Source organism: Aspergillus karnatakaensis (assembly GCF_047715665.1).
Source record: "Aspergillus karnatakaensis strain CBS 102800 unplaced genomic scaffold BJY04scaffold_73, whole genome shotgun sequence".
In the NCBI taxonomy this organism is placed as follows: Eukaryota; Fungi; Ascomycota; class Eurotiomycetes; order Eurotiales; family Aspergillaceae; genus Aspergillus; species Aspergillus karnatakaensis.
The window spans coordinates 107,178-133,978 of NW_027395785.1; the positions used below are offsets into that span (position 1 = coordinate 107,178).

A 26,801-nucleotide genomic window follows, 5' to 3' on the forward strand; every position below is an offset into this window, starting at 1 on the left:
TCAACGTCCCAGCCGAACCATCCATCCCACGTAATCGGCAAATCCATGGTCGTGCTCTGTATCCGATGAGTCAATTCAACTTCATACTCATCTTCGTCTTCCCTCCTAACTGGTATCGCTGGCTTGTCAGACAGATGAATGGAGATCCGCTGTGCGCCCTCATGCCAGTCCGGCTCGTGGCACATCAGGAACATCGTTTGGTAATCTTCTCCGCTTGGGTCGGGATGTACCATTCCCGGAAGCCGGTTGGGTGGGTGTGAGAAGTCGCCGTTGCTAATTCTGTCTCTGAACTCCCGCAGGAGGGCCTTGTAGTCTGGTCGTGTATTTCTCGCTGCGATATAATGCGCCTTGCAGGCATCTTCGTCCGCCCCAGCGAGGAAATAAACGTCAAGCCGGAAGTGAGAGTGCTCATGTTGCATAGCATCCCGAATAGCTTTATAGAGCCCAATAGCGTCGGTACTCTCGAGAGTCAACGTCGCACTTGGGTAGGTGAAATACAGGACGAAAGGATAGAGTGGTGGCAGTTGCACGTCCATCTCGTGGGAGAAGACCATGAAAGCCTCTTTGCCTCGGTGATCTGTAAATGGAACAATCTGGATCGGATCCGAATTGACTTTCTTTGGCGTAACTTGGTCATTCCAAGGATGTTGGTCTGGATTCGGCAAGCCTGCTTTTGGGATGAGCTCCAGGTGATAATCACTTCGGAGAATCCCCACCAGGCGGATACCCCATGTTCTACGCCATAGCCACTTGCATGACCCTCCGCGGTGTAGCTCGCACTCTCGTGCAGGTGTCATGACACCATATACATTGCGACAGCCAGCAGTGACGTGCAACTGAATTTCTTTCTTGCATAACGACGATAGACCTGAATAAGGCTCAGTACTTTGTGAGTCAAGCAGCTCATGGTCAGTGGTATCTTCTGCAAATTTTCTTGTCCGGTACCAACGGGCAGCTGAATCATCACAAAGAGTAAGAAGTTTGAGGGAGCAATCGTGCTCCCGCTCTTTGACGACCTCCTGAAGCTCGGGTATATAAAAGCCGTGGTCCCTTCCCGGATTTCGGTGCATGTGAAGGACCAACTTCTCAAGACTTCGAGGCACGGTATCCCTTAGGCGAAACGGTGCTCTGCGTCCTCTGATAGGGTCACCAAGAAGAATATCTATTTGGGTCTCGAGTCGTCGAAGCCGATGGAAAGGTCCTAGCGGGCCAAAATGTTCTGTAGCAGCGTAACTCTCGTCACTGGAAGCATCATAAAACACGTCTAGGGATTCCAGGGTGTTTCGGTGCTTCTGTATAGCGTCCCAGAGTTCCTTTACTGTTATATGGGGGACCCTTAGAGACCAGTACATCTCAAAACTAGTCCAGAAGAGTGAAAAGTGGGTCAAGGAGTGTGGTAGGGTGATAAGAGCATGGACATCAGAAGCACGACATCCCGAGTGGTTCCCCATCACAAGTCGCAGATTCTGGACTCGGCATACTTTGTCTTGGGGGGGGAGGGGGATGGAAAACGGGGCGCTGGAGGAGACAAGGAGAAGAGTCCCGCAGGGAAGACTTGACCTCGGCACCAGGTAACCGCCCAGGTAGGTAACAACCTTAAGAGTGTGACTAGATCTACTTCTCTAATTAGAGCAACAGCGACATTTCTCCCTGAATTACGCTCAAATCCTTCTACGCAGGATTCCTACCCGGTGTCAATGAGTATATAATCATCCATCTGTCCCTATTACCATACAGTTCCCATAGAGATTCAAGATTATCAAACCTTCTACACGAAGCCACTCATCGCGGCTCGCAAAATTTGCAGTCTGCGCCCTCCCAGGTAACCCTCTCTTATCATCAAACGTGTTTCACAAGATTAACTAGTATTCAAAACCATACCGAAGTCTACTTTCGATGTTACGCGCCTCTCCACACCAGTCCGACTGTACAAGGCCCTCAAGGATGACCTCGAGACAATCGAATATTACATATACTGCTCCTAACCCACCCATTTCGCCGTCGCAATCCTCGTCCTCTTCCCCCACATCCACTGCGGAAACAACAACAGCGTAAAGAATCCCATAATCCCGCCAAACACCCCAAACGGCACCGCCGGTCCCGCCTCCTCGACCCAATGCCCAACAAAAAACGTCCACGAGAAACTGATAATCGCGCGCATGCAGGTAATTGCCACGAAGCAGTCTGCTGAGAGGTTCCGGTAGGAGTCGATGATCTTCACACGCGCACATAGTTAGCTGATACTTTGATGGCAAGGCACAGGGTCAGAAACTCACATAATTAAACCCCACCGAAGGAGCCTGCATAAGCCCAAACGACAACATGCCGATTCCAAATTGCATCCCAACCCACATTTTAGCCCCGGCGTTCTGCGCACAGAAGCCAAAGACCCACAGCCCCGTCGTTGCGAGAATCAACCCGGGTAATGCGACGAGCAGACGCGCCTCAGGCTCCATGAACTCCCCGTCCTTGATTGTTTTCTTAGTCACGATCACCCGGTCTGCTAGGATGCCTGTTGTTGCTGCGCCGAGGATCGCACCGATGATACCGCCTACGTTGATTAGACCGGCATTCTTCCCCCAGCTGTACGGCGGGTATGCGACGATTGAGGGGCCGACGGTGCTAAGCGTGACGATTCCGCCAACGAGACCGGCGTACCAGAGCATCACGAGCCAGACGCCGGGGAGGCGGAGGGTGAGCCAGGGGGCGAGGAAGTTTCTGGCGAGGTTGCCGTGGTAGGTATACAGCTTCAGGGAGCGTGCAAAGGTAAACGCTGGATATTCTCGTTGAGGCTGGCTCTGTGTGATGACTTCTTCGACTTGGGATGTTTCGCCACCCTCCTTGAGCGCTTTCTCGGCATTCAGGATGGTAGGGCTGGGCTCGTCGCGCTTGTAGAGTGTTTCCGGGACGAAAAGCGCACACGCGACGAAGAGGATCGCGCAGAGGATGACGTTTACCCAGTGGAGCCAGGCCAGGCCGTGGTTTCCGGCTGTGTAGCCGCCTGTTATACCGCCGACTAGCGAGCCGAGGGAGAGGAAGGCTGTGTAGAAGCCCTGTTCTGCGTTAGCTACACAGTACCAGGAGCTGGGGTGCAAGAAAACAAACCATGGCCTTTCCCCTTTGGTGTGTGAAGTATATCTCGCCAATCACATTCGGTGCAACTGCGATTGTCAGCCTCAAGGTATTGCTCAGCCAGTCTGCTGGATGCTTATGACTTACTTGTGTCAGCCGGCCCAACACCCACCCCCATGAAGAACCTCGCGGCCAGCAAACTCTCAAAAGTGGTTGCCAACCCCGCCCACATAGAGCACAACGTTAAGAGCAGTATATTGATTAACGTGATCGGCCGCCGACCAAACGTGTTCGCCAGCGGCACCCACCAGATATTCCCGGCGCCCATCATGAGGACGTTTACCTGTTCGCAGCAGTACTTATCAGTTTATATTCTTCGTGTATTGGCATAAAAAGAGGAACGCACCGCGATAAGATGACTCAACCTCCCCATGCCCACAGGCGGGTTAAACGCCAACGGGGTGGCATAAAGCGGGAAGGCACTGGCGATTGAAGACGAGGTGAAGTTGCCGAGGAAGGCGTAGACAGACATGCACAGCAAGACTATAGATTTCCTCCAGACGGGCCAGTTTAGCGGGTCGGCGGGGTCGGAGGAGGGTTGCGGGTACAGGATGAGTTCGCCTTCGTGTTTTGTGCTGGAGCCGTGAAGGATTTGGTGGGAGTGGACTGTAGAATTGTTACATTAGTTATGTTCAGGCTGGCAAAGGAGAAGGGTATGTATATGGTGATGGGACGGACTTACTGGAAAGCGAGACTGTTCCAGGAGGAACGGCATCCTGGACCTGCTGCTTGCTTATAGAGAACGCGTGTCTGAAGCCGGACATGGTTGAAATGAGGTTGAAGAGAGAGATTGTAGATGCAGATGGAGATTGATGTGTACAGGAGACAGGAGGGGGGTATATTATAAATTTCACGACAGTTCTAGATCTCCTTTCATGCTCCTCCACCTCTCCGCATTAATGAGCTCCCTCCTGTGCATTGCTTACCATACCCCAGAGCCCGGGGTCGACCCCAGATTGCCCAGCTGTCAGCTTGTTTGTGGCGTTCGGCTCCACCTGGGTCCCGAGTCCACGTTGAGGCGAGGACAATAGATAAAGAAGCCATCGACCGGCATAGATCTAGCCCGTGATTACCGAGTGCCTTCTCTGGGATGGAGTGGATTGGTCAAGACCCTGCTCGCTTACTATCACCTAGATTGAACGGGAAGCTTTATCGCGGTTCCCGAGGTGCTGTCAATAGCCGACTGTAAAGAGGCGGGATCGGGATGTGGACAACCCTAGAGGAACTACTTGGCGTACTTTTGTTCAGGAAGGGACCAATCTTTCTATTTGCTTTTTAAAAATTAATATACTCGAATGATCCAAGGGTCATAGCCAAGCGCTGTCATATCGCTAACGATGAATCGTCGTTTACTGCACCGAAGGCAGAGAAGCCTTGAGGGAGAGCTTGCGAGAGGATGTTCCAACGAACACTCTCTTAGGGTGAGGCGTGATCACCCAGTCGTCCCTCTGCACATCCCAGTTGGAGAGATCACGGCGGGTCAGGGTGGTGGTAAAGACCTGATCCTCACCAGGCTGGATGTCGAGCTTGTCGAACCCACGCAGGACCACTCTTGGCTCGTTGGGGCCGCCGAGAGAGACATACAGCTGGGGAACCTCGCTACCGGCGACAGATCCAGTGTTCTTGACCGTAGCCGAGATGCGGAAGAGTTCATCGTATAGGCGAGGGTTTCCACCAGGTGCTCCACTAGCGGGAAGGAGATCCTGTGGAGAGCCGTCTCTGGCGCCCTCGGGAATGTACTCCGAGTGATCCCAGCCGTAGTTAGCATCACCTGACGACGCCTCGAGATCGGTAGTATTGATCCAGGGGTAGATGAACTCGTGGATGCGGGTAAATCCTTCAGGGAAGACGTAGTCCGCAGCCTCACCAGCACTGCCAAGAGTGGGGGCAGCCTCAGTCTGACCAGTTGTGGGGACATAGTCGGGGGCATTTAGACGCTCAACAGTCAGGTTTGAGTACCGGAAAGTGGTGTAACTGAGGCCGTAACCGAATTCGTAGATAGGAGTTTGGTTCTTCTTGTCAAAGTAGCGGTAGTCAATGAAAACACCTTCGGTGTGGTCGGTCTGAGGCGCGCCAATGCCGTTGTTGGCCTCCGTCTGCAGAGGCGGGCCGTACTCCTCGCGAGTCTTGCCCCAGGTGAAAGGAGTCTTACCACCAGGATTGACACGGCCATAGAGAACATCGGCAAGAGAGTTTCCAGACTCCTGACCAGGAAGACCAGCCCAGAGAATGGCGGTAATGTTAGGGTGGTCGTAGAAACTATCGACCAAGACAGGCCCGACAGAGTGGATGACAACCACGGTGTTGTTGCAGTTGCTGGCAGCAGCATGAATTAGATTCTCGCCGTTCTTCCATAGAGTCAGGTTGTTGCGGTCACCCTCGTTGCCGTCCACGCTGATGTATCCTTCTCCTGCGCCGGAGTTGACGAAAACAAGCGAGACACTAATGATGTTAGAAAGAGACGAATTGACAGTTGAAGGCACTTACGTGGAACGAGCGGCTGTGGCATTGACCTTGTCAAGCGCCCAGTTGTCAGTCACGGCAAACACATTGCCACGTCCATTGATAACCTCTTGTTGAATGGCTTGTTCAGGGGTGATGAGGTATGGGAAGTTCGCTGTTCCGCTACCCCAGCCCATGGCAAGGGTTCCTTGAGCGCATCCACGGTCGTCGCATCCGTTGGCACCGTACGGGTTTGAGCCAGCATCCTCACCGAGAAGCGCAACGTTGCGCTCTTTGCCAGTGAGTGGAAGAGAGTCCTCATTCTTCAGAAGGACAACACTGTCCGCTGCCACGCGACGGATGATAGCAGCGTGGTCGCGCTGGACATCAACAAACTCATTGACGGTTTCGTACGCACCTTCCTGGACGGCGAAGTGAGCAAAGCCCTTCTCGTCCCGAGTCCAGGAGCTGAAGTTGGGTGGTTGGTAGAGGCGGTCACGGCCGACCTTGTAGTAGGCAGCCAAGATACGAACCGCCATGTCATCGACACGCCACTCGGGAATGGTACCGTTGAGAACACCAATGGTCAGGTTACCACCAAAGTATGAAGTTCCACTGTTGAAGGAGATATCACCCGGCATGGTCATGTCCATTCCAGCAAGAGCGGCGCCGACACCACTGTGGGTGGCAGCCCAGTCACTCATCACAAAACCTTGATAGCCGAGCTCGGACTTCAAGAGCTTGTTCAAGGTGTAACTGTTCTGGCAGCCGTAGCTGTTGTTGATCTGCTGGTACGAACACATGACGGCTCCCACGCCAGCCCGCACGGCATCGGCAAAGGGCCAGAGGTACATCTCGTGCAACGATTTGTCGTCAATGTTCTCACTCAAGGTCTCGGTGATGTTGTATCCATAGCCAATGGCTTCGGCAACCTGTCGGAAGTGCTCTTGCTCGTTAAGAATGTAGTGCTTAGCGGTCGCAATGACACCAGCATCTTGAATGCCTTTGATGGACTCTGCAAAAAGCACACCGGTGAGAACAGGGTCAGGAGAGAACCCTTCCCAGTTGCGACCACCATCAGGGTGTCTGCCCAGCGGACCAGCAGCAGGTCCAAGGAGAATGTCAATTCCCTTGTCGCTGAACTCCTGGCCCATTGCCTGTCCACGAAGGTAGGCAAGCTGTCTATCCCATGTTGCGGCAACGTTGACTCCGGCGGGGAAAGCAGAGTTGTAGTCCGCTACAGTCGTCAGCACTCATTCTCCGGTGGTGCAGCGAAATCCACTTACAAAAACGAATACCCAGAGGGCTGTCTTGCAAACAGAGAGATCCGATTCCAAGTCTAGTTACAGTCAGCCTTGTTGCGACGGCGCTGGCGAGCCGATAAACCTACCTTGGAACGCTTCCTGTTTGTCCAACGCATCGCTCAAGCGACCATCTGCAAATTTTCAGCACATCATCCTCCATGTTCCATAAGTCTATCATACCCTGTACCACTTGTGAGATTGACCTTCTCATCCAATGTCATCTGTGAAACGAGTCCGACAGCGCGGCTGTATGCGTCGGCCCATTCGCCTTGACCGTTCGACCAGGGCGACGGGTAGTATGGAGGGGAGTACGCGAGATCATCCTAGATGACAGAGCATTAGCTTCGCACAACAAGGGACACCAGTGAGCAATACCTGAGCACTAGCCACAGAAGCAGCTGTCAGCACAGCTGCCTCGAGCCAACCAAGCTTCATTGTGTCGGGAGATTGAGCAGATTGCTCGACAACTCCGGGTGGTGATTGAAGTGAAGCTGAAGCTGAGAGGAAGAGCGACAGCGAAGGAAGGGAGAAAAGGAGTTTATAAGGTTGGAATCCGGAGGCTGGCCGCATGATAGGAGACACAGACCCCCAAAAGAGGCAGTGGAGTGGATGATGTATTGAATTCAGAGGTCTTGCGGGGGGAAATCCACAGAATTGAGGCCGGCGCGGTGATCGGCATGAGAATGTCCAACCATCCGTCGGGATTCAGCCAGGGGTTCCGGACGAGAGTCAACGTACGATTCTTTCACGTTAACATCAGAAAGCTCTGAACGAATAATGAATTGATGGTCGGGATGAAAACAAGGCAAAGGAGAGTCAAGAGGGAAGAGAAGAGTGCTTCCCAAGGTTCCCCGCACTGTTGTTGACAAGCTCCAGGGGGCGTAAGATTGGTAATGCCGAATACCTGTATTTTTGGCCATCTCCGGACTCCATTTCCACCTCCATCTCCACGCTCTCGTCAGCCCATTGCAGCTTCAGGATGCTACTGTAGCACTGTCCCCGCATTCGGCGGCTGTCTAACAAACTTTCATCATCCTTCACGTTTTCCTCTCTCTCTAGAGCCTTACCGTGGTTCAAGAGCCGGTAAAGTACCACCAGTCATGGTCAATTCTCTCTCGACCATCACAATATCCCATTCTTGAAAGTATGCGCACCTTACCTCTACCCGCAAGGGCCACAGTCATTGTTCCAGGGGGCTAATTCTACCTCGTGTCTAGACATCAACAATCACTCCGTTGTAGTCCAGATCCACAACGCGTCTTTCGAATTCCGATGCTTCTCGAGCCTCGGAGATTCTGCGAAGAATGTCAACACACTATTGCACCCTTGATTAGTTTACCCGATGAATCCCCGATGACCTGCATGACCGCCCAGATGACATCCGGAGCTTCCTGTTCGAGCAATACTCTCTGAGCTGCGCGGAAACCAAGACGGCACACTGTCTAGCCTGCGAGCTAAGACTGCATAAGTGATGTCATCCAGCAAGGCATCGGGGTATATCCGGTTCTATGTGATCAGCTGTGCCGTGGAGGTTTTGGTGGAAAATCGGCTCGATACTCTGTCAATTGATCCCAGCCGAGCTCCGACACCGGCTTCTCCATTCTGTGCCTCGAGAGTCGAGACCAACTGAACATCTCCCCAAGATGATGGCCTGAGCGTGGTAAGACTTCTGCCTAAGGCTCATAGGGCGGCGGCAGTCAGAGAATTGCCAAGTGCTCACGTGCATCACGTGAATAGAACTGAATGTCACTACGATCCTCTGATTGGTCGAAGCTCCGCAGAATTGGTCCCTGAACTATAGAGCGGCGATATACCGTGGAGCGTTTTCTACCATGGGCCGTTTTTAACTGAGATAAAATCTCCCCCTCGACTGGATATTGTGTCGATACCTTCTGCACTCAAGCTCCAGCATGAGTCGAGAAAAGAGACCGGTCGACCCTGAAGCTGTGGCCGCCTGTCCAGCAGACACCAATGAGCATGGTCCAATATCGGCTTTCCAGCAACTCGGCATCCTCGATCGTTTTCTAGCATTATGGATTTTCCTCGCGATGGCAATTGGCATCATTCTAGGGAACTTTGTCCCGAGCACCAGCGAAGCGCTGGAAAAGGGAAAGTTCGTCGATGTCTCGGTGCCAATCGGTGAGTTTAGAGGACATTCATAAGAACATACTGACTTTTGAAGCCGTTGGACTGCTCGTCATGATGTATCCAATTCTCTGCAAAGTTCGATTCGAGACGCTGCATCGATCGTTTAAGGAAAAGAGTCTCTGGATCCAGGTCGGCTTCAGCATTGTTCTCAATTGGATCATTGCTCCTCTGTTCATGGTATGTTTGAAGATCGCCTGCGGAAATTGACTAACATGCTTAGCTGGGCTTATCATGGGCCTTCCTTCCCGATGAAAGAGGCCTTCGCGAGGGCTTGATCCTCGTTGGCATCGCCCGCTGCATCGCAATGGTAGGCACTATTAGACTTTGATGAAGTGATCTAACATTTGTAGGTCTTGGTCTGGACCGGTCTAGCCGGCGGCGATGGAGATTATTGCGCTATATTAGTAGCCATCAACTCCATCTTGCAGATGGTCCTCTTCGCACCTCTCGCAATCCTCTTCATCAACGTGATCGGCGGCTCCGACACAGCCGTCACGATCGACTACTCGCTTGCTGCCAAAAGTGTCGGCGTCTTTCTCGGAATTCCCCTCGGAGCAGCAATCCTCACGCGCTTCTCCATCCGCATGCTCATCAGCGAGACATGGTACGACACGGTGTTTCTGAAATGGCTCAGTCCGTGGTCCCTTATCGGGCTACTATTCACGATTCTCGTCCTCTTTGCCGCTCAAGGAGAACAAGTCGTGCATCAGATCGTCTCCGTTGTCCGTGTCGCTGCTCCGCTTATTGTGTACTTTTCTGTTATCTTCTTGGCTACACTCGCCGTGACAAGGAGATTTGGGTTCGGCTATAAGCTTTCTTGCACGCAGAGCTTTACCGCCGCTAGCAACAACTTCGAATTAGCCATCGCGGTAGCAATCGCGGCTTTTGGCGTTGACAGTGATCAAGCTCTCGCAGCAACTGTAGGGCCGTTGATTGAGGTTCCGGTCTTGCTAGCGCTGGTCTATGTGGTCAAATGGATTGCAAGAAGGCGAAACTGGTCTTAAGCTCTCCCAGGCTCATCTTTCACACTTCCTCCAGCACAGAAACAACCCCACCCAACCACAGAAACTAAACAAAAGGTTTCCTATTCTACTACAGATTCATAATAATAATCACAATAATAAAACCACTCACTCCTCCCACGGAAACTTCGTGACCTGCCCCGTCCCATGGCACTCCTGACACGTCCACTCCGCATCGCCCCAACTCTCACTACAGGTCTCACATTCATTATACGTCTGAATGACCCCCGTGTTCCCACAAGTGTCGCAGTCGCCTTCCCACCCGCTGTTCCGCCGCCAGGCGCTGCAGATGCATTCGGCCTCGTACCAGATTTGTCCCGTGCCGGTGCAGGAGGGGCAGATGTTTGTGTCGCCGGTGCCGTTGCAGGGGGCGCAGGCGCGGAATTCGAGCGGCATTTCTGATTTGCTTGGTTAGTGAGAGGGCTTTGATGTAGCTGAGGGGTTGTTATTATTATAGGTATAACTATGGATGATGCTGGGTTGGGTGCTGTTTTATAAATTACTTACTGAAATAGGTTGATGGTGCGCCGAAATGTAGGTGGTTAGGTATTACTGTAGGAGACGAGAATATAGATTAGATTGAGGGGTAGCTATTTCCTCAGGGCGCGATCAAGTCCTTAAGTACCCAGACTTCAGCTCGCGATAAGACGGCGCGAAAGGCTGCGTAGGTAGGTGTTCTAGCATCTATAAAAATAGCACCAATAGGAGTTTTGCATGGCTAGCATCAACATGGGGCGAGAGCGAAAGGCTGTGGCCGGCTGGGCCTGGATTCCCCTGTCTTGGGACCGATTTGTGTAGACAGAGCATCGGCTATATAAGGCTGCTGCACGGTAAAATCCTGTTATGCTCTCCTGTTTATGCTTATAATTCTTTTGAAGTATAACTTTGTTGTTGTAAAACGCAAGCGCTTGGCCGGGCTGTTGAGGTTCGCGAATATATATTTGCGAGTCTACGCCCGGGCGCGGGAGCGAGTCCCCACCAGCCTTGTCGGATCTTAGACACAACATCTGGCTATATATCCAATCCTTCACGAGCTCATACCAGCTATTCTTACACTAAGACAATAGCCAGATTTTTGAAATGCTAAGCGTATAGTTAATGTTCGCTGGATACAAAAGGCAGTGGAAATCATCTACTAGTACGGATGTAGCATAGTACTGCAGATCCCGCACATTGGAAGGCGGTACGGAACGGCCTATCGTGGAAGAGTACGAAGTAGAACGGCGCCCGCGGGCATGGCCACTTATACACCGTAGTAGACCTGTACAGCACGAGCTTATACTCTATTTATCTACTCTAACTAAGAAACGTCTCGTTATCAACTTCTGTAAGGCCCCGATAACATTAAAAAATAAATGTGCGCAGACACGTCGCTAGAGTTGGGAGTGGGGCACACAACACGTTGGAGTTCTCGTTCCCGCGTCAACAACCCCTGAACATCTCTCTTCCCAATCTCAGCATATCGGCAATAAGCAACCACGCGTCGATCCAGAAATATCCGGCGCGATGGCTACTGCCGAGACTGAACAGCGCACAGAAGTCGATAGCAATGTCCCAGCACCTAGGCGGTCCACCCGCACTAAGCGGCCTCGGGCGGAACTGGAGAGTACAACAGAGGAGCAAACCCAACCAAAACAGCGCAAGAAACCTAAGAGAAAGGCTCAAGCGGCAGGCAACACATCCGAATCCACTCCTGCACCGGTAAAAGAGCCGTCACCGGAGACCGACACTCCTCAAAACAATGTCGCTGAAGAGAGTGTCGCAGCCCCAGTCCCAGCTGGCAGCAAACCCAAGGCGAAAAGGACTCCCAAACCCCCAAAAGAAATCAAACCTCCCAAAACCGGCCTTGAGAAACGCCGCGAGCGTATTCGCTAGCTTTTCTACCCACCAAGTCTCAATTCAGACCCCGATATATAGATGAGGTACAACGAAACTGTGAATCGGTACAAGAAAGACCAGGAGCACCGCGCAACACTGTCACCGGATGAGCAGCGCGAGGACGACATTAAGCTTGAAGCCGCGTTGCTCCAGTATCATATTCTTACCAAACAGGAACAGTGGGTGGATAGTCCATATACGGCCTTTTTGCTGCAGCTAGCTCCAACCAAGACGCGCGGAGTGCCGGTTTGGCTATTGTGACGAGTGGATTCAGGCTGGGGAGTATAGGGTTGCTGTGGCACCCGGGAAAAGGCAGTTTAAGGGGCGTACGGCACCGCCTGGTAAGTATCTTCCCCTTTTTGTGACTTGGTATTGGGGTATGAGCCGGGCCTGAACTGAATCTGCGATAGACAATTACCATTTGAAGTGCCTTGAGCACATCCTTGCAAAACTACCATCGCCAGTATACCCCACTCGGTTTGAAGCCGATACGAAATTCTCACCGGGGAATATGGAAACAGTGATCCTGAAGGAGCATCTCAGGAGGTGGTTTGTTCGCATTGGCGAGGTAAGAGCCTTACTTGTCTCTCAGCGCTCTCCCTAGGGCGGAGCACCTACTTTCTGTTTGATACTCATACTTCTTGCAGGAACCTAAGTTTTCCCCATATGTTTGGGGAAAAGAGGCAACCGAGGAAGAGACTGAAGCGAAAAAGTACTTCTTGGAGGAAACGGACCCTGAGTACGATGAACGACATGCTCTTAGCAAGGCGCTTGCCAAGCATCGTGAGGCTGTAAAAGCAGCTGAAGAGGAGGAGAAGGCTAAGGCTGGGACGAAAAGAAGGAAGCGGAAGACGGCGAAAGCGGCTCAGGATGAGTCTGCGTGAATATGGCTGTTTGTGTCACTTTGTTGAGCGGTATTTTCGATGCTTTACCGGAGACGCGATTGTATTGATATTCTACCTTCTAGATCTCGGGGTTCTGCTTAATTTACATCATGAACTCACTTTCTCGCGAACTTAGTAGGAGAGAAGAGGCGTTTCTTCATCGGACGCAATTTGTTGATAAGAGAGCTACTTGTTATACGACTTGTTGGACGCGTGACGAGGCACGAAGGTGAGGTGAATTGAGAAAGTGGAAAACTGTTGATAACCTATACTATCACTTTCTCCACTGTTCATCCCGTTAGAAGAAGTTGGACTCATTGTCTAGAGCAAATCTGAGACTACCTACTAGACTAGGTGCGACTGGGAAAAGAGCACAGAAGAGGAAGGAACGATGGAGCACCAGGGCTCAACTGGCCATCCGCACCTCCGTCAAAACTAACCGATCACCACCTCACTCCATCTTCACCTCACTTCATCTCGCTTCATCTAGTTTCATCCCCACGGAGTGCAATCCCATTAACCCAAGCTCTCGAGGAGCGAAAATGTCCTTCAACAATCCACAGAGGGCCGGAGCGGGCAAACCTGGGCAAGCCACTGCAGCAGCGACGAACAAGCAGACTCAAACCGATCAGTCCGGGTCCGCGGCAGCCCCAAAGAAACCCGTTGCCAATGTCTGCACGGACTCTCAGCCGACCGGGAACCTTGCCTCGTCCTCGACTGCCAATGCGTTTCAATCCATGTTTTCGCTCAATCGGAACGCGAAGCGAGTGGCTTCAGAAGACCCGACAGAGAGACACGGAAAGAAGAAGCGGATGACAGACTCTGAGGTGCTAGGGGAAGCAGTGGAAGAATCGATAAACGATGGAGAACCGAAGAGGATGGTAGCTGAGGACGAGGCGGCGGAGGAACGGAGAGAGTCTCACTCGCCTAAAGAGAGCCGTCAAGAAGATGTTCAAGCTCAGGCTCAAGCTTCCGAAAGCGACCTCTACTTCATATATGACAGTTTCGGCAGATTTCGTCGTGCGGTTTTCTTGCTCCAAATCGCACCGCGTTCGACTACGGGGGCAATCTGCAAAATCAGCCGCTGCAAGGCGCTGATTCATCCCGGTGACTATCGAATCGCTGTACGCCCGGGCAGACTTAGTCCCAATGGTCAGTATTCTTGTTTCGATGCGGCACTGCTATAGTTTGGTTCTAGTAATAATAAGATTGCAAACAGACTACTTTCACGTATATTGTTTCGAAGAACTACTGAAGCTTACCTCAGACACGTTTGCCCTAACATTCCGGCCCGAACTGAAGCATCTTGCTGGAACTGTGGAAGTCGATATTCTAAAGGAATGCGTTCGTAGGTGGTTAGCCCGAATTGACGCCACTTCGGTATGCATATCATGCTGAGAGTCTAAGTTACCTTGGCTGCTAATATTTTCAAGAACTCCAATTTCCCAGAGTCCATATGGGGGCCGTCTTCCGATGGAGTCGTGGTTCAGAGGTTTTTTGCATCGGAGACCGATCCCGACTACGATGAGAGTCATGTACTCTGCAACGCTCTGGAAGCCTATCAGGACTACCTTCAGGACACCCTTGAGGACGAATAATGAATATCCGACAACATTTGACCCTGGCGACACGCCGACTACCCACACATTCAATCCACTTGCCGTGAGCACAGAGGCCCCTATGAGTACTGTTGCTGACAGTTGCGAGATATGGTTATGCGAGAACCATATACGGACTGGCTAGCGCCGTAGCAAAGGTTCGAGGCATCGGAAGTTTGTTTGTTCACAAGAAAGATGGAACCGCGGTTGTCTTCGGCGCATGGAAACTCAGATTGATTCAAAGTTTGCGGCCAATGCATGGATATACCCTATGGAAGGATACAGAGATGAACACCTTACAACCCGCCAAATGTGCATGATAGTCGCATCTTGCTGGCCCGAGTGTTGCGATGGTGTCAGAATTGAACTTGGTCTTTTATGGTACTCTACTTTATCTATACTAAGTAGCTTTGTCTGTCCTACATGGCAGGCCCTAAGCCACTTCCAATAGAATCCTCTGGCGATTAGGTCTGGCCTGGCACTAGCTTTGATTCCTGGTATAATCAACCAACAAACAGCCTGGTATATCAAAGATCCTGGCAATGCATCCTAGCCTTAGGAGCCTAAGGGCCGACCAAAGCATCAAAAAAGCCCTTTCCGCAGGACCTTTTGGAGATAGGAGCCGACGCACTGCGCTGATCGCTGGTGAACTACCATAGGGCTCTGGCGGCGACATCAAATTCGATGTTAGGACGATGTACGACTCCCGCAAATGCTGCGACAAGATGTACTAGGCTACTCAATATGCTCTCCACAAACTAAGTGATGGTCTCCTCCGTGTGGAAGGGGTGCTATGGCAGGATAGGACAGCCTGTACGAGGAATGGATCTCGATGAAGCTGTCTCGAAGGATCTGGAATGCCCCTGTAGGAGCGACAGACTGGGGAGTCGAGGCATATGTCCATCTACGTACTTGCATAGATTCGGTCTCAAGCACGCACTTGTGGAATTGAGCTGCTTTTCAACACCTCTGTGTTCTGCGGAATACATCGAGATGCAGCAAGGATACTGGCGTTCGCTCTCCTTTGTAACGACGCCACCTCCGACAAGAACATTGATATGGGACCACTAGGTGCTCTGATATTCAACAAGTGTATCAATAATAACGAACATTTATGAGTAGGTAACAGCTACTGAATGAATCTCATCAGGCCAAATACATAAGACAGTTCCGTCACGCCTTGCGTTCAAGCAGGGACTCAACGCGGCCACATATCTGCGAAATTTCTTCCGACGCCTGATTTTGCGGACCATCCACTATTGATTGTCATTAGCTTAAGTCCATACCTCTGTCTTTTGGGAATTCTCGGTGCAACTATACTTACATCGCTTTGTCACCTCTATCACCACCACACCCATTCTATCCACTTGCTCGGGCTCGATCACCCTCAGAAGGTCCTTTGCATAAGCAGCTGCTACGACAGCAGCGTAGGGCTGCCATCTATCGTCTTTGTGATCGTCTGCATAGTTGCTTATACCTCGGATCACGAGACAGGGAAAGTGATCCATCAGACCTGCTGCCTCCATTTCAAAGCAGAGAATCTTCCATTCAGAGTGCAATGCATCCCGGCGCTTCCCGGACTTGATAAGGGTATTGCTTGAGCCAATCAGTCCGTAATGTACAACAGGATCGTTCGATCCACGATCCAGCCGAGCGTACAACTGTCGCGCGTCGCAGGCGGAACAATTCTCTCCCCCGGCATGCGGGTAATCGGGCTTGAAAAGTAGATCTCGATGCTTCCCTGGGAACCGATAGTCACGAAGGGTAGTACACTGGGCGACCTCGTGCTCTATCCTCTTGATGTATTCCATCATTTCGCCCTCTCCAAAGTCATGATCTGATTGTAATCGGTCCAATGCCCGGCGAAGAATAGCCGGCGGCTTGTTCAGGTGTGATTCAACGATAAATGTCCCGTCGTGAGTGACTCTTCCTTGGTCAAACTGAATGACACCACCTTGGTGACCGGCATATTAGCACCGCCAGACGAAACAGCCAGGAAACTCAGAGTGTGCCTCGCTTACCGTGACCGGCCTCAGGCGTACTAACAACGACATCCCCAAGGCGAATGTCCTTCCTCGGATCACTGGTGCTAGATGGCGAGGGAGCTCCACCAGCAGTTCCAACCACGAGCCCGAATCGAATGTTAGGGAAAGTGCGAAGAAGATTCGTTGCCGCACGCGCTGCAGCTTCCGTCCCCTTGCCCCCGCGCGCTATCACGATGTTGTGCCCGTTCATGCGACCGAGGAGGTAATTGTTATCGTCCTCCTTGACCTGGGTAAGCGCCTTGTGTGTCTCGTCTAGCAACAGTCGTGCGGCGTTGAACTCGCATTGCAGAGCGCACAGCCACCCCACTGTATACTCCTCATGTCTTAACTTCGGGTCTTCACGCTTCTCTAGCTGCTCCGCCTTCGCTCCTTGATTTCCTGGTCCCAATCTGGTCCCCTTTACTGGATACGCCGTGTCCCCCCTCCTGCCCGATGGCGCCAACCCGTCCATGATCGGTTGCTACATGCGCGCTTGTCTTAGCCAGAAGATTAATATGAAGAGGTCAAAATTCGTGATCGCAGGAGCGAGAAATGGCAAAGTCAGTATCAAAGGTACAGAAAGGTTAAGATTGGATTTGTCGCGAGGAGAGTTGCCTTTATGTCGAGACTAAGCGCCCCGGAATTCAACTACGCGCCGGGGTGGAGAATTTGAAACAAACGGCAGGCCACTGCTACAGAAAGAGCGAGGCTCAGAACTAGCGATCCTTGGCACACAGGTCTCCCTTTGCGTGAACAGCCTTGCGGCAAGCCCCTTTGCGTCAGTCAGTCTGGACTGAACGATTGGTAATTCGATAATCCTTGATGTGCCCCAAGAGGCGCAGCATCATCACAATTCTTACTGGGCGCTTACACTAAATATCCAGCCTTTGGCGGCATGTGCTTGGCCATTCTACTGGTCGAGACGCAAAGCTTGAGGTAGCAGTCATAGCGGTAATGGTCCGCTAATGGTAGCAAACATATTCATCGGGGTTTTGCAAGCGTGAAGCACTACGGCTGCATTATGGTGAATGGCTAACTAACCCTTGTCTTAAGCCTAGGATCGAACTGAGATCTTATTAAGGTAGGTAGCCTTGCTGCCAGGGTTTACACCAGAAAACACTAGTCATCGTTGTACGCCACAGTGATAAGGCCATCATGCTGCGCCATCCTAACGCGAGGCTTTACGAAGAATGATAAAACTGGTCATGATAACAAGGAATCCATCCTGTGGCTAAGAGGGAAGATCGCTACTAGTGAATTGCTATAGTAATACTTTGATAAGACGACCGCATTGACGTTTTGATATGAACCTGGAGCTCTCCTTTGTTTCACACAGGGATAGGTGATTCCGTATAGTTTGAATAAATGGTTCGTATTCCGACCTCGTGTAGGCCGCTTGTGTACCTTCAACGCGGCTACATAGCAGAAGCGCGCCTGTCCATGACGGGCTTTATATTGTAACTCTTATCAAACTCTGCGGTTATATGGTTTGCCATTCTGCTGGAGTTGATAGACTCTGTGTTGTAGGAAAGCGCACTACACGAATAGAGAGGCGGTACTATTCAGAAAACTCGTGATGATAGTCCCATATCCTCGCTAATGAGATGAGGTGCTGGATGTCCATAACAAGCGCTTCTATTTCATGTCATGAAACTGCCACTACATTCAACAACTCTCTCTGCCTCCACTCCTCTAGAGCAGGCATTGTTTAGAGGAACAACAGGAGGCCTATTAGCTGCTATAACAAGGTAGAAGCCATAAGAAATCAATGATCCTCAACGGTATTCCCCATTTTGTCATTATCAACTGAGTAGAAAGGAGGACCTGCGCCGCACCTGGGCTGCAGTGTTCTAGACAACCCGGTTGCGCACTGAGCTGACAGCTCTGGCTGTCCAACAGTATGAGAACTGTCTAAAGAAGTCCAGGAGAGAGAAAGAGATAACAAAAGCCCGCCAGAGCCGGAGAAGAGATGAATCAAGCCCGTTACCAACCAATGCGCACTCCCCAACGCCGGTTCATTCCATTGCACTGCCTACGGCGTGGCATTCCTGTAGTCGAGTAGAGCTGACCAAAATCATCAAAACAACAGTATCATCATAGGTAGGTTAGTTAAACGTCCCCACCCCCAAGAATCTCCCGATACCTGTCCAAAACATCCCCCACCATCCCGCCCACCCTCCGCGCAGCGGCAAACCTCGCCCCCAGACCCTCAAAAAGCTGCACCGCGATCTCCAAATCCCCAATCGCTCTGCTCTCCCTCAACACAACAGCCAGATCGCTCGGCTGCGCCGTAACCGCATACACCAGCTCCAGCGTCACGGTGAAAACGGCCAGGAAATTCAACCAGTTGTACGCGAACCGGTCCTGCTTGTGCATGGCATACGCCTGGCGGAGGGACATGGACGCCGCGTTCTCGAGGATCTTGATGCGCTCGATGCTCGAGACGGGGAATAGCGGGGACGGGCGGTACAGCGTTGCGAGGTGGGTGTAGAAATTGAAGTCGTACCAGGCTGTTGTGAGGTGCGGGACTTGGGGGTGGATGTCCGGGAGTGGGAATGGGGTGGTGCGGCGCCAGGTGAGGAGGTCGCTGTGGAGGGCTGTGATGATTGCTTCGCGGGTCGCGAGCGGGGTGGTTGAGTTTGCGGAGGCGCTGTAGACCTGGCGGGAGATGCGGCCGGCGATGCGCCGGAGGGAGAGGATGTGGAGGGGGATGGACATTGGGGTGGGGTGTAGGGGGGGCTGGGGGGTTATGTGGGAGGGGGGGATCAGGTCTTCGGTGATATCTTCGAAGGGCTGAGATGGTTGACTAGTTAGATCAGAGGGTTGGTGTTGAATGCTGAGGGTACTGAAGGGACTTACTGTTACGTCGAGGTCGTCGTCGTGCAGAGCGAAGGGTCGGCCTAGTGTGATGGAGACGACGCTGGGGAGTCAGAGTCACGGTAGCAATGAGTAGTGTAGGGTAACATACCGGTCCATCATGTATATGGAAAAGAAGATGCGCTTTCGTCTCTGCTGCACGTCAAGAGGGAACTTGTGATATGATGAGGCTGCATGGAGTCCCATGCCTAGGGCGAGTCGCGCAGCCGTGCCAACGAGAAACCAGGTGTCTACCATGGTGAGTATCCCAAGCATGACAACAAGGGATCAATCTAACTCACTAGGGCCTAGCTGGTTGAAGAATGAATATGACACCTGCAGCATTATCGCCTCTAAAGCGGACTGCAGCCGAGATCAGTTAGGCTCGATGGTGCGAATAAGGTGCATACCATCTCGTCACCACCCAACGCCTGCTCAGAGTACTGCATTGCCTTGCTGTAGAATACCATCGACTCAGACTCCTCACTGCGGGTGACGGAGGAATAAGCTGTGGAACCAATAGCCAGGACCATCCAGATCCTATAAACGTCAAGTGGCGGTTGGACGGCGAGGCTCTCAGGATTGTGGCGTATCCTGTCAAGTGTTTCCATGACTTGGGACCGCTGCAGGATGGGATAGAGCGTATGAGAATGCGCAAAATAAAAGTCCACCAGCTGTTGAACATGTCTGTCGTCGCTTGGCCACGCCAGAGAATCAAGTGCAGTATTGGGCTCAACAAAGTCCCCAAGGTAGGGATAGTCGAACAGCAGTGGGTGTATTGAGATGGACTCTCGTAGGCTCTGGTAGAAGCCGTCGTTGAACGGATTGGAGAGGAAGTTAAGATCAGAGTCATTGGCTCCTGGAGAGTGATGTTGATGGCTGCTGAAGACAAAGTCCGCTTTGTCTGGGGTCAAGCGGCGTAGGATCATCTGAGTCAGCTTTGCAAATGAGAGTCCTGTAGACGATCCTAAATGTCTTTCGGCTGTAGCTTCTAATGAAAGCGTTGTCAATTGCTGGTCGAAGGTCAAAGCCGGACTCGGTGCGACCTGCGAGTTGAGAGGAGCGTCATGAATAAAATTTCCCCCGTCGTTGAAAGCGACCGGAGATTCTTTCATCGATGCTAGGACTGCTTGCTCCGGCATCCGAGGCTCATCATACGGTTGAGCAGTGTTCTGAGCAGCTGGTGTTGTAGGTTGAGGACTGCCCTCATAGCCACTAGCGGCCCTCTCCAGGCGCCGAAGTCGTTCCTCTAGTCCCTGAACGTATCTAAACAGGTGTTAATCCACTGACACAATCCATGGAGAGGTGACTTGCTCTATCGAATAGGAAGCGGTCTCGATATCCCCGTCTTCGAAGCTGCATTGCACCCGAGCGGAGACACAGTTGTTACACGTTGGCAAGGCCTTGTCACATTTCTTCTTCCTTCTGTAGCAGCGCGAGCACGAAACTCGAGCTCTTGCTAAGGCAGGCAGTCTGGCTGTGCGGTTGTTGCGGGGCATTGAGACGGTTGTTGGTGATGGTGAATGTCTCCAACCCTTCCCCGCATTGCATTTAGGCCGCGAGTTTATCTTTATGTCAATGGCTGGAGATAAGCTATCTCCCTCTCTCTTGGAGTTGATGAGATCATACAGTGCACAGTGTTGCATTGATTTTCTACATCTCAACGACAGCGACCCCCTTAACCTCAACAATCATCCTCGGATCCGGCAACTCCTTCACACCAATAGTGGCTCTAGCCGGTGCAACCTCCCTGCTCTCAAACACCTTATTCCACTCCTCGTTCATACCCGCGTACTGGCTCTCCATGTCCAAAACATACACCACGGCGTCAATCAAGTTGTGCACGCCCCCTTTGCCCTCAGTGGCGCCCTTGATAATTCTGTCGATATTCTCGAGCACTGCCGCCGTTTGAGTCTTGATATCAAGACTGCGTGTTCCGTCTGCATGTTCTGTAACGCCTGGCCAGGTACCGTCGGGTCGACAGCATGCCGTGCCGGAGACGTAGATGGTGCGGTGATTCGAAATGGGATTCAGGCGGGCTTGCGGGAATCTGGTTGCACCTTCGGGGGCGGAGGGGTTGGTGAGGTAGGCTTGCCCGTTGGGAGACATAATTGTAGTGGATGTGTATTGAATAGTGGTTTGCCAGGGCTCGTTGTTCCTCTATCCACATGTCTTTAATACCCACGCGCCTACGTCCATGATGCGCTACAATAGGAAGGAATTGAAGACCATGCTAAGAGACTGTCGGGGTGCCCGAGCCGCTCGTCGGGCTGTCCGACGATTGATAAGGGTTGAAGATCAATAATCTTGAGACTATTTGTTAGCATCGCCAGGACTCTGATCCAAAGTACACTAACAGAGTGCCCTAGCCTACACCAGCTCACGACAAATTCCTTCTCATCAAAGCAACAGGACCAGCTACTACCACTCACAATGTCCCTCCCAACACCACAACACTACACCATCCCCAACTTCACCTTCACCAGCACCTCCACTCCAACCACCATCCACCTCTCCTACCTAGACATCAACCCAACCTCCCACAAAGTCGCCCTCATCTCCACCCACTTCCGAAGCCACCTGCACACAACCCCAACCTACCGCACCAGCGCCCTAAAAACGCACCGAATCATCGTGGTCGCCCTCCTCGCCAACTCCGAATCCTCCAGCCCCTCAAACACCCCTTCATTTCCAACAACTGTATCCTACCCCGACTGCGTGCGCGCCCAACACCACCTCCTCACCCACCTGCACATCCCAGATCTAGACTTCCTCCTCGGCTTCTCCATGGCCGGCCAATGCGCATACCACTGGCTCCTCACGTACCCCCACATGGTCAAAAACGCCGTGATAATCTGCTCGTCTGCGCGGACAAGCAGACACAACTACCAATTCCTCGAGGGGCCAAAAGCCGCGTTGGTTCATTCAGCTGACTACCACTCTGGAGCGGCAGGCAAGCCGGTAAACGGCCTGCGCGCGTTCGGCAAGGCGTATTCCGCGTGGCTGACCAGCGCCGCGTGGTTCGAGCGCGAACTCTATCACGAACTCGGGTATGAGACGCTGCAGGAGTGGGATGAGGACGTTGCGGGGAGGAATTATTATACCTGGCATGCGGATGATTTGTTGTGTTTGGTGGGGATGTGGCAGGGGGGTGATGTGACGAGGGTTGTTGGGGATGGGGCATTGTCCTTGGAAGAGGCGCTAGGGAGGATTCAGGCGCGCGTGCTCCTGATGGCGTGTGAGACGGATCAGTACTTTACTGTTGGCGCTGCGCAGCGTGAGGCGGGGTGCATTCCGGAGTGTGTGTTTCGGGTGATTCGGTAGGATTGGGGGCATTTGGCGGGTCTCGGAGTTGATGAGCGGGATAGGGAGTTTATATGTAGGGAGATTGAGGAGTTTCTTGAGAAGGCGTGAATGGATGGATAGGTAGCATCATCGCATGGATGGTGGAAGTATATGATTTAGGCGGAACGAATTGATTGAGGACCTACACAAACACTGACAGGCGGAATCTAGCAGCAGATGTTGTACTCTCTGGTTGGTAGTGATTTAGCTCTCCCCCTTCAGACTTCAAGCGTATCCAACTCTGGTACACCCGGCGTTAGATCCACCAGATGCGCTGGAATAACCCAAGGCTCCCCGCGATAAAGCAATCTATGTCCGAAATACAAAGCGAAAAACGCCGGGAGACCGATGTAAGCCGAGACAAAGTCGGCAATAGCCCAGTGGGACGGAAAGAACACAGTAAATCCATTCAGGAAAACAAACACGCTGAACAGCACAAGGGTGATCCATGACGAGTACGGCTGTAGCATAGACCTCGGCGCGAGCTGCTCCCCAGAAACACCCTGTACCTCACAAGCCCTGCGAAAGCGGAGATATGTGATCGAGCAGCAGACCCAAGACAAGAACCCGCCAGTGTTGACTAGGTTGAGCAGCCAGTTTAGGATCTCTGCCGAGGAGGAGTTGAGTGTTAGGTAAGACAACAGAGAGACGCAGGCTGTTGCGCCAACAGCGTAGATGGGGACGCCTTTTGCCGTGCAGCGTTTAAAGATCCCCGGTGCGCTGCCCTCAATCGCCATTGAGTGCAGGGAGCGGCTAGAGAGGTAGAGGAAGGCGTTTCCTGTTGACCAGGCGGCGATCAGGGCCACGGCGTTGATGACGCTGTCGAGGCCGTGGATTCCTGCCATGCGGATGCCGGCGACCTATGGCGACGACGCGGCGTCGCTTCCGCTTGTTAGAGTGGGTGCGGTGGATGGGCAAATGACTGAGATCCCCATCACGCTACCGACGAAGAGAACTACCAACCGCCAAGTAAAGTGCTTTGCAACTCTGGGGATGTTTCGCTTTGGGTCTTTGATCTCGGCCGCTGTGCCGACGACCATTTCGGGGGTGAAGGTGAAGGGGAGGATGCTGCTGATTACAGTCGCGATGGCGGCGACGAACCGACCGATATCGCCTGCGAGAATGAGAGTGTTTGTTGCGCCAGGATCTTCCCAGTAGCGAAACCCAAGCCTGTCGCGGCGGGGGCCTCCTCCCCAGAACAGGATGAATGATAGAAACAGTAAGCCGGTGATAGTTGCCAGCTTGACGCCAGTGAAGATGAACTCTGCCTCGCCGTAGAAGCGGACGGGAAGAACGTTCAGAGCAACGAGCAAGACGAGCAATATCGTGATCCACACGGCACTATTGACTCCCGGTTGCCAGAAGTCAGATAGGATTGCACATGCCGTGAGCTCAAACGGGACCAGCACAGCGTAGGAGTAGACGTAGAGCCAGCCCATGGCGAAGCCGAGACTGTTAGATACGAATCGGCGGCCGTACCAGCTCATCGAGCCTCCGCGGACAGGAAGGAATGTTGCGATCTCGATGACGCCGGTTAGAATAAAGTATACCAGGATGGAGACGAAAATATAGCTTCCCACGAGGAACGCGGGACCGCCAGTAGCAAGAGTCTTGCCGGTAGTAATGAAGAGGCCTGTTCCAACGGTGCCGCCCCAGGCAATAAAGAGTGCATGGCGCGCTGAAAGGCCGCGTTGAGTGGAGGGTATGTTCCGAGAGACTTCGACAACAATGGAGTCTGCTTGTTGATTTGCATCAAAGGCCTCCTTCTTAGGCTCATGAGGGTCTGGGAGTATAAGACTCATATTGGTAGAAAATGGGAATGCCGGGGGAATACATCGGTGTATAGCTGCCTGCTAGGAGCGTCTTATTAGACCCCAGCATCCCCCAGATTTCCAACGGCTTATCTACAGCTTTGATCCTGGATAGAAGTCAACGCAGGGGATTGGATAACCCTTATCAAGCATATAGGAAGAGGATAGGTAGTACTGTCGGACACCCCGACATCTGCTCCTTATCTCGTCGGCTGTGCCGTCACGCCTCCAGCCCAGGCTACTACCTCTCCTGCATAGTTATTATGCTCAAACGAGGTATTCCCAGAGATGAAATTCACCGTACACCCTCGGCTCAGCATATAAACACCCCTCACAAAGAGGCCAAGGACCAGCCGTGCGCGCTATTCTACTGCTTTTCTTCCAGTTACCCTCAATCATCTCGAACGGGAAAATGGACGTCAAGGCCAACGCAGGCGTGGACTGGCTGGGCTATCAGTGGCACCAGCTGAAAGACCAAGAGCATGCTGGTCCGATTGCAACAGCGGTAGTAGTGATACTCCTATCGTACATGCTGTACAATGTAAGCCGTACCTCCATCCAGATGATGATACAGCCTCATTAATACTTCCCAGGTACTATACGCCACAGACATCCCCCACATCAAAGGCCTCCCCGAAATTCCCGGCGCGATCCCCATCTTTGGCCACCTCCTCAGACTCGGCGAAGACCACGCGACCGTCTGCGAAAAGTGGTGGCGGCAATACAACCACTCAGTCTTCCAAATTAAGCTCGGCAACACGCGCGCCGTCGTCGTCAACTCCTTCGACGACTGCAAGAAGATGCTCCTCGGGAACCAAAACGCCGTCATCGACCGCCCAAAGCTCTACACCTTCCACGGCGTCATCAGCAGCACACAGGGCTTCACAATCGGCTCTTCCCCCTGGGACGAGTCGTGCAAGAAGAAACGCAAGGCCGCAGGTACGGCGCTCGGCCGCCCTGCGCTGAGGAACTACCACCCCATGTTCGACCTCGAGAGCTACTGCATCCTGCGCGATATGCGAAAGGACAGCCACAACGGGGACGTCGAGATCGATGTCCGTCCTTATATCCAGCGCTATGCACTCAACACCACGCTAACACTGTGCTACGGCATCCGCATGGACGCCGTCTACGACGACCTACTCCGCGAGATCCTGCACGTCGGCTCCTCAATCTCCCTCCTGCGCAGCGCCTCCGAGAACCTGCAGGACTACATCCCGGCCCTACGGTACGTTCCCAACAACGAGAAAACCGCAGGGTCGAAGGAGCTCCGTCAGCGGCGCGACGTCTACCTCGACCTGCTGCTCGATAAGGTCCGGGCGATGATCCAGAACGGCACGGACAAGCCGTGTATCTCAGCAGCGATTCTCAAAGACGAAGAGACAAAGCTGACAGGCGTGGAGGTCTCGTCGATCTGCCTTTCTTTGGTCTCTGGGGGGTTCGAAACTATACCTGGGACGTTGACTTCGTGCATTGGGTCTCTGGCCACGGAGGAAGGGCAGACGTGGCAGGACCGGGCGTATGAGGATATCCAGCGGCATTATCCTGATATTCGAGATGCGTGGACAGCGTCGTTCAGGGAAGAGACAGTGCCTTACATCAACGCGATTGTCAAAGAGGCCGGCAGGTACTACACGGTGAGCGCGATGAGCCTGCCGCGGAAGACAGTGACGGAAGTGAACTGGAACGGGGCCATCATACCGCCGGAAACAATGATACTAATAAATGCGCAAGCTGGTAATCATGGTCAGTAACCCATAGGGGCTCATGATACTCTCACTCTAACATTAATAGATACCGACCACTTCGGCCCCTCTGCAAGCTCCTTCAACCCGGAGCGCTGGCTCAAAACCCTCGACCCACCCACTGAAGCAGACAGCGCCGGATTAGGGCACCTGAGTTTCGGGACTGGGTCTCGTGCATGCTCAGGGCAGTTCATTGCCTCCCGTCTTTTGTATACTGCGCTGGTGCGGATCCTGTCGTCGTATAAGATTGTCGCTAGCAAGGAGTATCCGCCCAATACCGATTATGTCGACTATAACCAGTTTAAGACGGCGCTTGTGGCGATCCCGAGGGAATTCAAGGTTACGCTTGTTCCGAGGGATGAGCGGGAGTTGGATGAGTGCTTGGGGCTTGCGGAGGAGCGCACGAGGGGGCATTATAAGGAGTGATGTACCGTCTGAGGTGTTAATATAGTGGTAAGGGTCAGAAATTGCATAGTCGGTGGTTTACAGTGCCAGAGTAGACACATTTCGTCTGTTTTTTGGCTTGAGAGAGTAATACTTGTTACTGTCTATATCGTTCATAGTTGCCTGTGAGATATCATTGCAGCATATATTTAATCTAAGCAAGGACCG

The 26,801-nt window shown here is 52.5% G+C and overlaps 11 protein-coding genes across 11 annotated transcripts; 5 read left to right on the forward strand and 6 right to left on the reverse strand.

Moving 5' to 3' along the window:
- Nucleotides 1-1,635: 1,635 nt before the first annotated feature.
- BJY04DRAFT_232033 (major facilitator superfamily domain-containing protein) lies at nucleotides 1,636-4,188 on the reverse strand. Its single transcript, XM_073719677.1, has 6 exons — nucleotides 3,815-4,188; nucleotides 3,479-3,738; nucleotides 3,220-3,415; nucleotides 3,106-3,161; nucleotides 2,277-3,053; nucleotides 1,636-2,215 (listed from the first exon to the last, which is right to left on the reverse strand). The coding sequence occupies exons 1-6, from the start codon at nucleotides 3,894-3,896 to the stop codon at nucleotides 1,982-1,984; spliced, it is 1,605 nt and encodes a 534-aa protein (XP_073565831.1). The 5' UTR covers nucleotides 3,897-4,188; the 3' UTR covers nucleotides 1,636-1,981.
- BJY04DRAFT_149367 (beta-glucosidase) lies at nucleotides 4,189-7,300 on the reverse strand. The gene is made up of 5 exons (XM_073708857.1): nucleotides 7,059-7,300; nucleotides 6,965-7,009; nucleotides 6,861-6,913; nucleotides 5,620-6,811; nucleotides 4,189-5,574 (listed from the first exon to the last, which is right to left on the reverse strand). The coding sequence occupies exons 1-5, from the start codon at nucleotides 7,097-7,099 to the stop codon at nucleotides 4,482-4,484; spliced, it is 2,424 nt and encodes an 807-aa protein (XP_073565832.1). The 5' UTR covers nucleotides 7,100-7,300; the 3' UTR covers nucleotides 4,189-4,481.
- Nucleotides 7,301-8,788: 1,488 nt separating this feature from the next.
- BJY04DRAFT_223503 (arsenic resistance protein) lies at nucleotides 8,789-10,030 on the forward strand (the record flags this gene model as incomplete). Its single annotated transcript, XM_073717712.1, has 4 exons — nucleotides 8,789-9,017; nucleotides 9,061-9,203; nucleotides 9,247-9,333; nucleotides 9,377-10,030. 4 exons carry the CDS (start codon nucleotides 8,789-8,791, stop codon nucleotides 10,028-10,030), a joined length of 1,113 nt encoding a protein of 370 aa, XP_073565833.1.
- A 63-nt stretch (nucleotides 10,031-10,093) lies between these two features.
- Nucleotides 10,094-10,647, reverse strand: BJY04DRAFT_149328 (uncharacterized protein). Its single transcript, XM_073708855.1, has 2 exons — nucleotides 10,556-10,647; nucleotides 10,094-10,446 (listed from the first exon to the last, which is right to left on the reverse strand). Exon 2 carries the CDS (start codon nucleotides 10,442-10,444, stop codon nucleotides 10,157-10,159), a length of 288 nt encoding a protein of 95 aa, XP_073565834.1. The 5' UTR covers nucleotides 10,445-10,446; nucleotides 10,556-10,647; the 3' UTR covers nucleotides 10,094-10,156.
- Nucleotides 10,648-11,554: 907 nt separating this feature from the next.
- BJY04DRAFT_223504 (uncharacterized protein) lies at nucleotides 11,555-11,923 on the forward strand (the record flags this gene model as incomplete). Its single annotated transcript, XM_073717713.1, has 1 exon — nucleotides 11,555-11,923. The coding sequence occupies one exon, from the start codon at nucleotides 11,555-11,557 to the stop codon at nucleotides 11,921-11,923; it is 369 nt and encodes a 122-aa protein (XP_073565835.1).
- A 1,429-nt stretch (nucleotides 11,924-13,352) lies between these two features.
- BJY04DRAFT_223506 (uncharacterized protein) lies at nucleotides 13,353-14,408 on the forward strand (the record flags this gene model as incomplete). Its single annotated transcript, XM_073717714.1, has 3 exons — nucleotides 13,353-13,962; nucleotides 14,030-14,190; nucleotides 14,244-14,408. The coding sequence occupies 3 exons, from the start codon at nucleotides 13,353-13,355 to the stop codon at nucleotides 14,406-14,408; spliced, it is 936 nt and encodes a 311-aa protein (XP_073565836.1).
- Nucleotides 14,409-15,581: 1,173 nt separating this feature from the next.
- Nucleotides 15,582-16,904, reverse strand: BJY04DRAFT_232040 (purine and uridine phosphorylase; the record flags this gene model as incomplete). The annotated part of the gene is made up of 4 exons (XM_073719678.1): nucleotides 15,582-15,664; nucleotides 15,733-16,362; nucleotides 16,430-16,781; nucleotides 16,857-16,904. 4 exons carry the CDS (start codon nucleotides 16,902-16,904, stop codon nucleotides 15,582-15,584), a joined length of 1,113 nt encoding a protein of 370 aa, XP_073565837.1.
- A 1,637-nt stretch (nucleotides 16,905-18,541) lies between these two features.
- BJY04DRAFT_210905 (transcription factor domain-containing protein) lies at nucleotides 18,542-20,787 on the reverse strand (the record flags this gene model as incomplete). Its single annotated transcript, XM_073714326.1, has 6 exons — nucleotides 18,542-19,225; nucleotides 19,292-19,352; nucleotides 19,401-19,539; nucleotides 19,591-19,651; nucleotides 19,699-20,554; nucleotides 20,603-20,787. The coding sequence occupies 6 exons, from the start codon at nucleotides 20,785-20,787 to the stop codon at nucleotides 18,542-18,544; spliced, it is 1,986 nt and encodes a 661-aa protein (XP_073565838.1).
- Nucleotides 20,788-21,721: 934 nt separating this feature from the next.
- BJY04DRAFT_223508 (Alpha/Beta hydrolase protein) lies at nucleotides 21,722-22,612 on the forward strand (the record flags this gene model as incomplete). Its single annotated transcript, XM_073717715.1, has 1 exon — nucleotides 21,722-22,612. The coding sequence occupies one exon, from the start codon at nucleotides 21,722-21,724 to the stop codon at nucleotides 22,610-22,612; it is 891 nt and encodes a 296-aa protein (XP_073565839.1).
- A 239-nt stretch (nucleotides 22,613-22,851) lies between these two features.
- On the reverse strand, nucleotides 22,852-24,435 carry BJY04DRAFT_223509 (amino acid permease/ SLC12A domain-containing protein; the record flags this gene model as incomplete). The annotated part of the gene is made up of 2 exons (XM_073717716.1): nucleotides 22,852-23,493; nucleotides 23,572-24,435. The coding sequence occupies 2 exons, from the start codon at nucleotides 24,433-24,435 to the stop codon at nucleotides 22,852-22,854; spliced, it is 1,506 nt and encodes a 501-aa protein (XP_073565840.1).
- A 421-nt stretch (nucleotides 24,436-24,856) lies between these two features.
- Nucleotides 24,857-26,756, forward strand: BJY04DRAFT_232042 (cytochrome P450; the record flags this gene model as incomplete). The annotated part of the gene is made up of 3 exons (XM_073719679.1): nucleotides 24,857-24,985; nucleotides 25,038-26,190; nucleotides 26,239-26,756. The coding sequence occupies 3 exons, from the start codon at nucleotides 24,857-24,859 to the stop codon at nucleotides 26,613-26,615; spliced, it is 1,659 nt and encodes a 552-aa protein (XP_073565841.1). The 3' UTR covers nucleotides 26,616-26,756.
- Nucleotides 26,757-26,801: the final 45 nt, after the last annotated feature.

What these genes read in the sequence shown, in the direction of transcription:
- BJY04DRAFT_149367 (XM_073708857.1), bottom strand. Translation starts at nt 7,099, where the DNA reads ATGACATTGGATGAGAAGGTCAATCTCACAAGTGGTACAGG. An exon ending in CAAACAGGAAGCGTTCCAAG is followed by an intron (nt 6,914 to 6,964) that starts GTAGGTTTATCG and finishes GACTGTAACTAG; the next exon opens with ACTTGGAATCGGATCTCTCT. An exon ending in GCCACAGCCGCTCGTTCCAC is followed by an intron (nt 5,575 to 5,619) that starts GTAAGTGCCTTC and finishes TAACATCATTAG; the next exon opens with TGTCTCGCTTGTTTTCGTCA.
- BJY04DRAFT_232033 (XM_073719677.1), bottom strand. Translation starts at nt 3,896, where the DNA reads ATGTCCGGCTTCAGACACGCGTTCTCTATAAGCAAGCAGCAGGTCCAG. An exon ending in TGGAACAGTCTCGCTTTCCA is followed by an intron (nt 3,739 to 3,814) that starts GTAAGTCCGTCC and finishes ACAATTCTACAG; the next exon opens with TCCACTCCCACCAAATCCTT. An exon ending in TGTTGGGCCGGCTGACACAA is followed by an intron (nt 3,162 to 3,219) that starts GTAAGTCATAAG and finishes TGACAATCGCAG; the next exon opens with TTGCACCGAATGTGATTGGC.
- BJY04DRAFT_149328 (XM_073708855.1), bottom strand. Translation starts at nt 10,444, where the DNA reads ATGCCGCTCGAATTCCGCGCCTGCGCCCCCTGCAACGGCACCGGCGAC.